The sequence below is a fragment of the Pseudophryne corroboree genome, chromosome 5 (genome assembly GCF_028390025.1).
Source record: "Pseudophryne corroboree isolate aPseCor3 chromosome 5, aPseCor3.hap2, whole genome shotgun sequence".
Lineage (NCBI taxonomy): Eukaryota > Metazoa > Chordata > Amphibia > Anura > Myobatrachidae > Pseudophryne > Pseudophryne corroboree.
In genome coordinates, this window is record NC_086448.1 from 621,984,527 (window position 1) to 621,999,431 (window position 14,905).

At 49.7% G+C, this 14,905-nt stretch overlaps 1 protein-coding gene across 1 annotated transcript in view; it reads right to left on the reverse strand.

The window, feature by feature from the left end:
* The window catches only part of SMCHD1 (structural maintenance of chromosomes flexible hinge domain containing 1), an 838,152-nt gene extending 825,952 nt beyond the window's left edge, over positions 1–12,200 (reverse strand). The window contains exon 1 of the mRNA XM_063923554.1: positions 11,829–12,200. Coding sequence (XP_063779624.1) covers positions 11,829–11,990 — 162 coding nt within the window. The 5' untranslated portion in view covers positions 11,991–12,200. The remainder of the gene's footprint in view (positions 1–11,828) is intronic.
* Between the last annotated feature and the right edge of the window lie 2,705 nt (positions 12,201–14,905).

A 14,905-nucleotide genomic window follows, 5' to 3' on the forward strand; every position in this document is an offset into this window, starting at 1 on the left:
TGAAAGGACCATGGGGAATAGCGGCTCCGCAGGAGACAGGGCACAAAAAGTAAAGCTTTAGGATCAGGTGGTGTGCACTGGCTCCTCCCCCTATGACCCTCCTCCAAGCCTCAGTTAGGATACTGTGCCCGGACGAGCGTACACAATAAGGAAGGATTTATGAATCCCGGGTAAGACTCATACCAGCCACACCAATCACACTGTACAACCTGTGATCTGAACCCAGTTAACAGTATGATAACAGCGGAGCCTCTGAAAGATGGCTCACAACAATAATAACCCGATTTTTGTAACTATGTACAAGTATTGCAGATAATCCGCACTTGGGATGGGCGCCCAGCATCCACTACGGACTCCGAGAAATAGAATTATCGGTAAGTAAATTCTTATTTTCTCTATCGTCCTAGTGGATGCTGGGGTTCCTGAAAGGACCATGGGGATTATACCAAAGCTCCCAAACGGGCGGGAGAGTGCGGATGACTCTGCAGCACCGAATGAGAGAACTCCAGGTCCTCCTTAGCCAGGTTATCAAATTTGTAGGATTTTACAAACGTGTTTGCCCCTGACTAAATAGCCGCTCGGCAAAGTTGTAAAGCCGAGACCCCTCGGGCAGCCGCCCAAGATGAGCCCACCTTCCTTGTGGAATGGGCATTTACATATTTTGGCTGTGGCAGGCCTGCCACAGAATGTGCAAGCTGAATTGTATTACACATCCAACTAGCAAAAGTCTGCTTAGAAGCAAGAGCACCCAGTTTGTTGGGTGCATACAGGATAACAGCAAGTCAGTTTTCCTGACTCCAGCCGTCCTGGAACCTATATTTTCAGGGCCCTGACCACATCTAGCAACTTGGAGTCCTCCAAGTCCCTAGTAGGCGCAAGACACCACAATAAGCTGGTTCAGGTGAAACACTGACACCACCTTAGGGAGAGAACTGGGGACGAGTCCGCAGCTCTGCCCTGTCCGAATGGACAAACAGATATGGGCTTTTTTGAGAAAAAAACCACCAATTTGACACTCGCCTGGTCCAGGCCAGGTCCAAGAGCATGTTCACTTTTCATGTGAGATGCTTCAAATCCACAGATTTGACTGGTTTTAAACCAATGTGTTTTGAGGAATCCCAGAACTACGTTGAGATCCCACAGTGCCACTGGAGGCACAAAAGGGGGTTGTATATGCAATACTCCCTTGACAAACTTCTGGACTTCAGGAACTGAAGCCAATTCTTTCTGGAAGAAAAATCGACAGGGCCGAAATTTGAACCTTAATGGACCCCAATTTGAGGCCCATAGACACTCCTGTTTGCAGGAAATGCAGGAATCGACCGAGTTGAAATTTCTTCGTGGGGCCTTCCTGGCCTCACACCACGCAACATATTTTCGCCACATGTGGTGATAATGTTGTGCGGTCACCTCCTTTCTGGCTTTGACCAGGGTAGGAATGACCTCTTCCTGAATGCCTTTTCCCTTAGGATCCGGCGTTCCACCGCCATGCCGTCAAACGCAGCTGCGGTAAGTCTTGGAACAGACATGGTACTTGCTGAAACAAGTCCCTTCTTAGCGGCAGAGGCCATAAGTCCTCTGTGAGCATCTCTTGAAGTTCCGGGTACCAAGTCCTTCTTGGCCAATCCGGAGCCATGAGTATAGTTCTTACTCCTCTACGTCTTATAATTCTCAGTACCTTAGGTATGAAAAGCAGAGGATGGAACACATACACCGACTGGTACACCCACGGTGTTACCAGAACGTCCACAGCTATTGCCTGAGGGTCTCTTAACCTGGCGCAATACCTGTCCCGTTTTTTGTTCAGACGGGACGCCATCATGTCCACCTTTGGTAATTCCCAACGGTTTACAATCATGTGGAAAACTTCCCCATGAAGTTCCCACTCTGCCGGGTTGAGGTCGTGCCTACTGAGGAAGTCTGCTTCCCAGTTTCCATTCCCGGAATGAAACACTGCTGACAGTGCTATCACATGATTTTCCGCCCAGCGAAAAGTCCTTGCAGTTTTTGCCACTGCCCTCCTGCTTCTTGTGCCGCCCTGTCTATTTACGTGGGCGACTGCCGTGATGTTTTATCCCACTGGATCAATACCGGCTGACCTTGAAGCAGAGGTCTTGCTAAGCTTAGAGCATTATAAATTTACCCTTAGCTATATTTATGTGGAGAAAAGTCTCCAGACTTGATCACACTCCCTGGAAATTTTTTCCTTGTGTGACTGCTCCCCAGCCTCTCGGGCTGGCCTCCGTGGTCACCAACATCCAAAACTGAATGCCGAATCTGCGGCCCTCTAGAAGATGAGCACTCTGTAACCACCACAGGAGAGACACCCTTGTCCTTGGATATAGGGTTATCCGCTGATGCATCTGAAGATGCGATCCGGACCATTTGTCCAGCAGATCCCACTGAAAAGTTCTTGCATGAAATCTGCCGACTGGAATTGCTTCGAAGGAAGTCACCATTTTTTTTTACCATGGCCCTTGTGCAATGATGCACTGATTTTAGGAGGTTCCTGACTAGCTCGGATAACTCCCTGGCTTTCTCTTCCGGGAGAAACACCTTTTTCTGGACTGTGTCCAGAATCATCCCTAAGCACAGGAGACTTGTTGTCGGGATCAGCTGCGATTTTGGAATATTTAGAATCCACCCCTGCTGTTGTAACAGTATCCGAGATAGTGCTACTCCGACCTACAACTGTTCCCTGGACTTTGCCCTTATCAAGAGATCGTCCAAGTAAGGGATAATTAAGACGCCTTTTCTTCGAAGAAGAACCATCATTTCGGCCATTACCTTGGTAAAGACCCGGGGTACCGTGGACAATCCAAACGGCAGCGTCTGAAACTGATAGTGACAGTTCTGTACCACGAACCTGAGGTACCCTTAGTGATAAGGGCAAATTTGGGACATGGAGGTAAGCATCCCTGATGTCTCGGGACACCAGATAGTCCCCTTCTTCCCGGTTCGTTATCACTGCTCTGAGTGACTCCATCTTGATTTGAACCTTTGTAAGTGTTCAAATTTTTTTAGATTTAGAATAGGTCTCACCTAGCCTTCTGGCTTCAGTACAATATAGTGTGGAATAATACCCCTTTTCTTGTTGTAGGAGGGGTAATTTAATTATCACCTGCTGGGAATACAGCTCGTGAATTGTTTCCCATACTGCCTCCTTGTCGGAGGGAGACCTTGGTAAAGCAGACTTCAGGAGCCTGCGCAGGGGAAACGTCTCGACATTCCAATCTGTACCCCTGGGATACTACTTGTAGGATCCAGGGGTCCTGTACGGTCTCAGCGTCATGCTGAGAGCTTGTCAGAAGCGGTGGAACGCTTCTGTTCCTGGGAATGGGCTGCCTGCTGCAGTCTTCTTCCCTTTCCTCTATCCCTGGGCAGATATGACTCTTATAGGGACGAAAGGACTGAGGCTGAAAAGACGGTGTCTTTTTCTGCAGAGATGTGACTTAGGGTAAAAAACGGTGGATTTTCCAGCAGTTGCCGTGGCCACCAGGTCCGATGGACCGACCCCAAATAACTCCTCTTCCTTTATACGGCAATACACCTTTGTGCCGTTTGGAATCTGCATCACCTGACCACTGTCGTGTCCATAAACATCTTCTGGCAGATATGGACATCGCACTTACTCTTGATGCCAGAGTGCAAATATCCCTCTGTGCATCTCGCATATATAGAAATGCATCCTTTAAATGCTCTATAGTCAATAAAATACTGTCCCTGTCAAGGGTATCAATATTTTTAGTCAGGGAATCCGACCAAGCCACCCCAGCTCTGCACATCCAGGCTGAGGCGATCGCTGGTCGCAGTATAACACCAGTATGTGTGTATATACTTTTTATGATATTTTCCAGCCTCCTGTCAGCTGGCTCCTTGAGGATGGCCCTATCTATAGACGGTACCGCCACTTGTTCTGATAAGCGTGTGAGCGCCTTATCCACCCTAAGGGGTGTTTCCCAACGCGCCCTAACTTCTGGCGGGAAAGGGTATACCGCCCATATTTTCTATCGGGGGGAACCCACGCATCATCACACACTTCATTTAATTTATCTGATTCAGGAAAAACTACGGTAGTTTTTTCACATCCCACATAATACCCTCTTTTGTGGTACTTGTAGTATCAGAAATATGTAACACCTCCTTCATTGCCCTTAACGTGTGGCCCTAATAAGGAATACGTTTGTTTATTCACCGTCGACACTGGATTCAGTGTCCCTGTCTGTGTCTGTGTCGACCGACTAAAGTAAACGGGCGTTTTAAAACCCCTGACGGTGTTTTTGAGACGTCTGGACCGGTACTAATTGTTTGTCGGCCGTCTAATGTCGTCAACCGACCTTGCCGCGTGTTGACATTATCACGTAATTCCCTAAATAAGCCATCCATTCCGGTGTCGACTCCCTAGAGAGTGACATCACCATTACAGGCAATTGCTCCGCCTCCTCACCAACATCGTCCTCATACATGTCGACACACACGTACCGACACACAGCACACACACAGGGAAAGCTCTGATAGAGGACAGGACCTACTAGCCCTTTGGAGAGACAGAGGGAGAGTTTGCCAGCACACACCAAAAACGCTATAATTATATAGGGACAACCTTATATAAGTGTTTTCCCTTATAGCATCTTTTTTATATATTTCTAACGCCAAATTAGTGCCCCCCCTCTCTGTTTTAACCCTGTTTCTGTAGTGCAGTGCAGGGGAGAGCCTGGGAGCCTTCCCTCCAGCCTTTCTGTGAGGGAAAATGGCGCTGTGTGCTGAGGAGATAGGCCCCGCCCCTTTTTCGGCGGCCTCGTCTCCCGCTCTTAACGGATTCTGGCAGGGGTTAAATATCTCCATATAGCCCCCGGAGGCTATATGTGAGGTATTTTTAGCCAAAAATAGGTTTTCATTGCCTCCCAGGGCGCCCCCCTTCCAGCGCCCTGCACCCTCAGTGACTGCCGTGTGAAGTGTGCTGAGAGGAAATGGCGCACAGCTGCAGTGCTGTGCGCTACCTTAAGAAGACTGAGGAGTCTTCATGCCGCCGATTCTGGACCTTCTTCTTGTTTCAGCATCTGCAAGGGGGCCGGCGGCGAGGCTCCGGTGACCATCCAGGCTGTACCTGTGATCGTCCCTCTGGAGCTAATGTCCAGTAGCCAAAGAAGCCAATCCATCCTGCACGCAGGTGAGTTCACTTCTTCTCCCCTAAGTCCCTCGTTGCAGTGATCCTGTTGCCAGCAGGACTCACTGTAAAATAAAAAACCTAAGCTAAACTTTTCTAAGCAGCTCTTTAGGAGAGCCACCTAGATTGCACCCTTCTCGGCCGGGCACAAAAATCTAACTGAGGCTTGGAGGAGAGTCATAGGGGGAGGAGCCAGTGCACACCACCTGATCCTAAAGCTTTACTTTTTGTGCCCTGTCTCCTGCGGAGCCGCTATTCCCCATGGTCCTTTCAGGAACCCCAGCATCCACTAGGACGATAGAGAAATACAAAAACAATTAGAATCTTAAAGATAGATTATTTACAAAGAATGTGGCATCACATGTCTAGGTATGACTTTAAAGAGGAACAAAACAAAAAATGCATGTAAACTGAAAACACAAAAAACATGTTCCTGTGAAGTAGGACTTTTTGCTACCACTGTAGTTTAACAGTAAACAAACAATGAGGATTCACTTAAGAATGTACTCAGTCATTTACAAATAAAATAAGACAGTGTTTCACTCAGCTCTGTTTTTCTGTGCACTATTTATCAAGCCTATATTGTATCTTGTTTTTTGTTTATTTTTAATGCAGCTGTAAACAGTTGTAATGTGACAATGCAATAATAAGATTTTACTCACCGGTAAATCTATTTCTCGTAGTCCGTAGTGGATGCTGGGTACTCCGTAAGGACCATGGGGAATAGACGGGCTCCGCAGGAGACTGGGCACTTCTTTAAAGAAAAGATTAGGTACTACATCTGGTGTGCACTGGCTCCTCCCTCTATGCCCCTCCTCCAGACCTCAGTTAGGGAAACTGTGCCCGGAAGAGCTACATTACAAGGAAAGGATTTGGAATCCAGGGTAAGACTCATACCAGCCACACCGTACAACTCGTGATAACTATACCCAGTTAACAGTATGAACAACAACTGAGCCTCATTAAACTGATGGCTCAGAACAAAAAACCCTATAGTTAAGCAATAACTATATACAAGTATTGCAGAATTCCGCACTTGGGACGGGCTCCCAGCATCCACTACGGACTACGAGAAATAGATTTACCGGTGAGTAAAATCTTATTTTCTCTGACGTCCTAGTGGATGCTGGGTACTCCGTAAGGACCATGGGGATTATACCAAAGCTCCCAAACGGGCGGGAGAGTGCGGATGACTCTGCAGCACCGAATGAGAAACTCAAGGTCCTCCTCAGCCAGGGTATCAAACTTGTAGAAATTTGCAAACGTGTTTGATCCCGACCAGGTAGCAGCTCGGCAAAGTTGTAAAGCCGAGACCCCTCGGGCAGCCGCCCAAGAAGAGCCCACCTTCCTCGTGGAATGGGCCTTGACTGATTCAGGATGCGGCAGTCCAGCCGCAGAATGTGCAAGTTGAATCGTGCTACAGATCCAGCTAGCAATAGTCTGCTTTGAAGCAGGAGCACCCAGCTTGTTGGGTGCATGCAGGATAAACAGCGAGTCAGTTTTTCTGACTCTAGCCGTCCTGGAAACATACATTTTCAGGGCCCGGACTACATCCAGCAACTTGGAAGCCTCCAAGTCCCGAGTAGCCGCAGGCACCACAATAGGTTGGTTCAAATGAAACGCTGATACCACCTTAGGGAGAAATTGGGGACGAGTCCTCAATTCTGCCCTGTCCATATGGAAGATTAGATAGGGGCTTTTACATGACAAAGCCGCCAATTCTGACACACGCCTAGCCGAAGCCAAGGCCAAAAGCATGACCACTTTACACGTGAGATATTTCAACTCCACGGTCTGAAGTGGCTCAAACCAATGTGATTTTAGGAAATCCAACACAACGTTGAGATCCCAAGGTGCCACTGGAGGCACAAAAGGGGGCTGAATGTGCAGCACTCCCTTAACAAACGTCTGAACTTTAGGCAGTGAAGCCAGTTCTTTTTGAAAGAAAATAGACAGGGCCGAAATCTGGACTTTAATGGATCACAATTTTAGGCCCATAGTCACTTCTGACTGTAGGAAGTGCAGAAATCGACCCAGCTGAAATTCCTCTGTTGGGGCCTTCATAGACTCACACCAAGCAACATATTTTCGCCATATGCGGTGATAATGTTTTGCTGTCACATCCTTCCTAGCTTTTATCAGCGTAGGAATGACTTCAACCGGAATGCCCTTTTCCATCAGGATCCGGCGTTCAACCGCCATGCCGTCAAACGCAGCTGCGTTGAGTCTTGGAACAGACAGGGCCCCTGCTGTAGCAGGTCCTGTCTGAGAGGCAGAGGCCAAGGGTCCTCTGAGATCATTTCTTGTAGTTCCGGGTACCAAGTCCTTCTTGGCCAATCCGGAACGATAAGTATAGTTCTTACTCCTCTCTTTCTTATTATCCTCAGTACCTTTGGTATGAGAGGAAGAGGAGGGAACACATAAACCGACTGGTACACCCACGGTGTCACTAGAGCGTCCACAGCTATCGCCTGAGGGTCCCTTGACCTGGCGCAATATCTTTTTAGCTTTTTGTTGAGGCGGGGCGCCATCATGTCCACCTGTGGCCTTTCCCAACGATTTACAATCAGCTGGAAGACTTCTGGATGAAGTCCCCACTCTCCCGGGTGGAGGTCGTGCCTGCTGAGGAAGTCTGCTTCCCAGTTGTCCACTCCCGGAATGAACACTGCTGACAGTGCTATCACGTGATTTTCCGCCCATCGGAGAATCCTTGTGGCTTCTGCCATCGCCATCCTGCTTCTTGTGCCGCCCTGTCGGTTTACATGGGCGACCGCCGTGATGTTGTCTGACTGAATCAGCACCGGCTGGTTTTGAAGCAGGGGTTTTGCCTGACTTAGGGCATTGTAAATGGCCCTTAGTTCCAGAATATTTATGTGTAGGTAAACCTCCTGACTCGACCATTGTCCTTGGAAGTTTCTTCCCTGAGTGACTGCCCCCCAACCTCGGAGGCTTGCATCCGTGGTCACCAGGACCCAGTCCTGTATGCCGAATCTGCGGCCCTCGAGAAGATGAGCACTCTGCAGCCACCACAGCAGAGACACCCTGGCCCTCGGGGACAGGGTGATCAGCCGATGCATCTGAAGATGCGATCCGGACCACTTGTCTAACAGATCCCACTGAAAGATCCTTGCATGGAACCTGCCGAATGGAATTGCCTCGTAAGAAGCTACCATCTTTCCCAGGACTCGCGTGCAGTGATGCACCGACACCTGTTTTGGTTTCAGGAGGTCTCTGACCAGAGATGACAACTCCTTGGCCTTCTCCTCCGGGAGAAACACCTTCTTCTGTTCTGTGTCCAGAATCATACCCAGGAACAGCAGACGCGTCGTAGGAACCAGCTGCGACTTTGGGATATTCAGAATCCAGCCGTGCTGTTGTAGCACTTCCTGAGATAGTGCTACTCTGACCAACAACTGCTCCCTGGACCTCGCCTTTATAAGGAGATCGTCCAAGTACGGGATAATTATAACTCCCTTCTTTCGAAGGAGTATCATCATTTCGGCCATTACTTTGGTAAATACCCTCGGTGCCGTGGACAGACCAAACGGCAACGTCTGGAATTGGTAATGGCAGTCCTGTACCACAAAACGGAGGTACACCTGGTGAGGTGGGTAAATGGGGACATGTAGGTAAGCATCCTTGATGTCCAGTGATACCATGTAATCCCCCTTTCCAGGCTTGCAATAACCGCCCTGAGCGATTCCATTTTGAACTTGAACTTCCTTATATATGTGTTCAAGGATTTCAAATTCAGAATGGGTCTCACTGAACCGTCTGGTTTCGGTACCACAAACATTGTGGAATAGTAACCCCGTCCCTGTTGAAGGAGGGGAACTTTGATTATCACCTGCTGGAGGTACAGTTTGTGAATTGCCGCCAGTACTACCTCCCTGTCCTGGGGAGTAGCTGGCAAGGCTGATTTGAGGTAACGGCGAGGGGGGAGACGTCTCGAACTCCAGCTTGTATCCCTGAGATTCCACTTGTAGAACCCAGAGATCCACCTGTGAGCGAACCCACTGGTCGCTGAAGTTCCGGAGACGGGCCCCCACCGCACCTGGCTCCACATGTGGAGCCCCAGCGTCATGCGGTGGACTTAGTGGAAGCAGGGGAGGATTTTTGTTCTTGGGAACTGGCTGTATGGTGCAGCTTTTTCCCTCTACCCCTGCCTCTGGGCAGAAAGGACGCGCCTCTAACCCGCTTGCCTTTCTGAGGCCGAAAGGACTGTACTTGATAATACGGTGCTTTCTTAGGCTGTGAGGAAACCTGAGGTAAAAAAAGTCGACTTCCCAGCTGTTGCTGTGGATACGAGGTCCGAAAGACCGTCCCCAAACAATTCCTCACCCTTATAAGGCAAAATTTCCATGTGCCTTTTAGAATCAGCATCACCTGTCCACTGCCGAGTCCATAATACTCTCCGGGCAGAAATGGACATTGCATTAATTCTAGATGCCAGCCGGCAAATGTCCCTCTGTGCATCTCTCATATATAAGACTACGTCTTTAATATGCTCTATGGTTAGCAATATAGTGTCCCTGTCAAGGGAATCAATGTTACCAGACAGGGAATCAGACCACGCTGCTGCAGCACTACACATCCATGCTGAAGCAATAGCAGGTCTCAGTATAGTACCTGAGTGTGTATACACAGACTTCAGGATAGCCTCCTGCTTTCTATCTGCAGGCTCCTTTAAGGCGGCCGTATCCCGAGAAGGCAGTGCCACCTTTTTTGATAAGCGTGTGAGCGCCTTGTCCACCTTAGGGGATGTCTCCCAGCGTAACCTATCCGTTGGCGGGAAAGGGTACGCCATTAGTAACCGCTTAGAAATTACTAGTTTCTTATCTGGGGAACCCCACGCTTCTTCACACAATTCATTTAACTCATCAGATGGGGGAAAAGTCACTGGCTGCTTTTTCTCCCCAAACATAATACCCTTTTTTGTGGTAACCGGGTTAATGTCAGAAATGTGCAACACATTTTTCATTGCCGTAATCATGCATCGGATGGCCCTAGTGGATTGTACATTTGTCTCATCCTCGTCGACACTGGAGTCAGACTCCGTGTCGACATCTGTGTCTGCCATCTGAGGTAGCGGGCGTTTTTGAGCCCCTGACGGCCTCTGAGATGCCTGGGCAGGCGCGGGCTGAGATGCCGGCTGTCCCAAAGCTGCGTCATCGAACCCTTTATGCAAGGAGTTGACACTGTCGGTTAATACCTTCCACATATCCATCCACTCAGGTGTCGGCCCCACAGGGGGCGACAGCACACTTATCGGCACCTGCTCCGCCTCCACGTAAGCGTCCTCATCAAACATGTCGACACAGCCGTACCGACACACTGCACACACACAGGAAATGCTCTGACTGAGGACAGGACCCCACAAAGTCCTTTGGGGAGACAGAGAGAGAGTATGCCAGCACACACCAGAGCGCTATATAACAGAGGGATATACACTATACACAAAGTGAATTTTCCCCCTATAGCTGCTTATATCACAATTTTGCGCCTAAATTTATGTGCCCCCCCCTCTCTTTTTTACCCTTTCTGTAGTTGTATACTGCAGGGGAGAGCCTGGGGAGCATCCTTCCAGCGGAGCTGTGAAGAGAAAATGGCGCTGGCTGTGCTGAGGAAGAGAGCCCCGCCCCTTCAGCGGCGGGCTTCTCCCGCTTTTTATAATATTAATGGCGGGGGTTTTTGCACATATACAGTGTTATACACTGTATTATGTGCTGTTTTGTGCCAAAAGGTATATTAATTGCAGCCCAGGCCGCCCCCCCCCCCAGCGCCCTGCACCCACCAGTGACCGGAGCGTGTGGTGTGCTGTGGGAGCAATGGCGCACAGCTGCAGTGCTGTGCGCTACCTTATTGAAGACCGGAGTCTTCAGCCGCCGATTTTCTCCGGTTTCTTCCGTCTTCTGGCTCTGCAAGGGGGACGGCGGCGCGGCTCTGGGAACGGACGATCGAGGTCGGGCCCTGTGTTCGATCCCTCTGGAGCTAATGGTGTCCAGTAGCCTAGAAGCACAAGCTAGCTGCTAGCAGGTAGGTTTGCTTCTCTCCCCTAAGTCCCTCGTAGCAGTGAGTCTGTTGCCAGCAGATCTCACTGAAAATAAAAAACCTAACAAATACTTTTCTTTATAGTGAACTCAGGAGAGCCCACTAAGTGCATCCAGCTCAGGCCAGGCACAGATTCTAACAGAGGTCTGGAGGAGGGGCATAGAGGGAGGAGCCAGTGCACACCAGATGTAGTACCTAATCTTTTCTTTAAAGAAGTGCCCAGTCTCCTGCGGAGCCCGTCTATTCCCCATGGTCCTTACGGAGTACCCAGCATCCACTAGGACGTCAGAGAAATAATAATATAATGTAGCAGTGTAATGTGACACAATGTAATAGAATGTAGCAGTGTAATGTGACAATGTAATAGAATGTAACACAGTGTAATGTGACACAATGTAATGTTATAGAATGTATCAGTGTAATGTGACACAATGTAATGTAACAGAATGTATCACAGTGGATTGTGACGCAATGATGCATGGTAACACTTATTGCACGGTGTATAATATGAGTATCTACATGTATCACACACAGTAAAGTTTAGCGAGCAGCAACGTGTGTGACACAAGGAGCACCCCCGGACCTCAGTGCGATTCCCGCCCTGTAATACCTGACAGACGTCCTGACGAAACACCTCGAAACCTCCGCGAACTTGCAGATTCTTCTCACACGCTGACTGCTGCAGGCGGCGGTCATACACGATGACGGTGAAGAATCTTCGGCTGCTGTCTCCATTCTGCGAGCCCATCCTCACATATTCCGTTGCCGCCATGTCAGTACCAGCTCCTGGTCAATGACTGTGGAGCACCTGGGGCGGCTGCACGGAGAGGAAGCGTTATCCAGTCAGCCGCAGCGGGTTCTCCTCACACAACATCGGCACGTGACGTCACTTCCGCTGCCCTGCCGTACCGAGAGCAAAACTGAAAGTGACTCTGGCGCTCACGCTCAGTTTCTCACATGTGTTATGTTGGTGCTGGGCCTCTGAAAATGTCACTATTTGGGAGGCGGTGTCCGAGCTTAAGGCCTGCGGTAATGTAATCATTGCAACTTAGGCAGTGTCTTTGTCTTATCCATCGACGCTTGTCTGACTTGCTTCTCTGACTTCCAAGGACAGTCACGGATTTCGGAAACAGTTCTATAAGAGGGAGAGGTCAACCTACGGCGTGCACCTACTCAGTGCTGCCGAGAGAGAGAGAGAGGGTACAAATTACCTAGGCCCAGGTCTGATGGAGGGGTTGTGTTTATTTCCTAGTGGGCTAAGAGACAGTTGACCAACGTGACACGCAACGCAAGGGGAAGAGCAAGTTCTGCAAAGAGTCCAGAAATGAATCCTCGCGGGCTCGCCAAGCTTTGGGCACGGTGGAGTGCTCTGCTCGCCACCTTTTACTACAGGTAATAGTTGGTGGCGTGGATACTGAAAGTAATATCTTGCCTTCCATGCTCCGCTCCGACGTCACAGGTCCCTTAGCCCACATATTTAGCATCTACCTTGATGGTTGGTCCCAGTGGGGGCCCCAAGCTTCCTTCCCACTTATACCCCTTTTACACTCGCACTCCCGGGATGCGTCCCAGGATGCCTTCCCCGAACTGACCCCTTTCACACTGCACAAAGACCTGGGATCGACCCGGGACAGCCCCATTTACACTGATCCCGGGATATCCCTGCAAATGCATATGCATGTCATTAGAAATGGCCTTTTCTGGCTCACATAGATGAGGTCACACTAGTCAACAAAGGGAGGGGTGGTGCCTGCTCACACCATTGCTGCAGTCATGGCCGACGGAGTACCAGTGTGTATGCCTGAGCTCATGATTCTTTCTGCTTTGCAGATGTTTCATACAGCCACTGACAGCATGATGCAGCTTGTCACACTGTGCAGTATACTGCACATATATTTTATGAGGAGGAGGAGGGCGCAATTTATGCTGGATAGGGCTGCTAGTCGCCGCCAATATTTGCGCAGGAGGAGAGCCCTCATATCATACCATCCTGAGCGTGAGTATGGGCTCTAACCGCTCATTTTGGTCCAGAGATCGCCGGCACGGAGAAGCCTTTATGAGGACCGTGGAAGCTTACCAGGATGAGGAGTGGATGGCTAACTTCCGTGTGTCTCGTGCAACCTTTAACTACATCCTGGAATTACTTACCCCAGCACTTGACATGCAGACCACCAGGCTTATGAGACCCATCGAGGCACGCAGGAGATTAGCTATTGCATTGTGGTGGTATGCTACCCCAGGAGAGTACCGCTCAGTCTCATGCTTGTTCGGTGTTGCGATCTCCACCTGCTGTGTCATAGTCCACCAGGTGACTAAAGCAATTGTATCTACCTTATACAAGCGCTTCATATCTCTACCACAAGGACAGCGCTTACAGGATACCATCAAAGGATTTGTGAAGCGAGGCTATCCGCAGTGTGAAGGAGCGATTGATGGGACACACATCCCCATTATTGCCCCACGTGACAACCATGCTGACTATTTTAATAGGAAGGGCTGGCACTCCATCATATTACAGGCTGTTGTGGACCACAAATATTGGTAAGTGTTTATTTCTCTGACGTCCTAGTGGATGCTGGGAACTCCGAAAGGACCATGGGGAATAGCGGCTCCGCAGGAGACTGGGCACAACTAAAGAAAGCTTTTAGGTCACCTGGTGTGCTCTGGCTCCTCCCACTATGACCCTCCTCCAAGCCTCAGTTAGATTTTGTGCCCGGCCGAGGTTGGATGCACACTAGGGGCTCTCCTGAGCTTCTAAAAAGAAAGTATATAATTAGGTTTTTTATTTTACAGTGAGACCTGCTGGCAACAGGCTCACTGCAGCGAGGGACTAAGGGGAGAAGAAGCGAACCTACCTGCTTGCAGCTAGCTTGGGCTTCTTAGGCTACTGAACACCATTAGCTCCAGAGGGATCGACCGCATGGAACTGGCCTTGGTGTTCGGTCCCGGAGCCGCGCCGCCGTCCCCCTTACAGAGCCAGAAGCAAGAAGAGGTCCGGAAAATCGGCGGCAGAAGACATCAGTCTTCACCAAGGTAGCGCACAGCACTGCAGCTGTGCGCCATTGCTCCTCATACACACTTCACACTCCGGTCACTGAGTGTGCAGGGCGCTAGGGGGGGGCGCCCTGAGCAGCAATAAAAACACCTTGGCTGGCAAAAATACCACAATATATAGCCCCAGAGGCTATATATGTGATAATTACCCCTGCCAGAATCCATAAAAAAGCGGGAGAATAGTCCGCGAAAAAGGGGCGGAGCTATCTCCTTCAGCACACTGGCGCCATTTCTCCCTCACAGCTCCGCTGGAAGGAAGCTCCCTGGCTCTCCCCTGCAGTCTACACTACAGAAAAGGGTAAAAAAGAGAGGGGGGGGCACTAAATTTAGGCGCAGTATATATAACAGCAGCTATAGGGGACATAATTCAGTTAGTCCCTGCATTATATAGCGCTCTGGTGTGTGCTGGCATACTCTCACTCTGTCTCCCCAAAGGGCTTTTGTGGGTCCTGTCCTCTGTTAGAGCATTCCCTGTGTGTGTGCGGTGTGTCGGTACGGCTGTGTCGACATGTTTGATGAGGATAATGATGTGGAGGCGGAGCAGATGCTTATAGAAGGGATGTCACCCCCTGCGGGGCAGACACCTGAGTGGATGGACTTATGGAAGGAATTGCGTGCACGTGTCGACTCCTT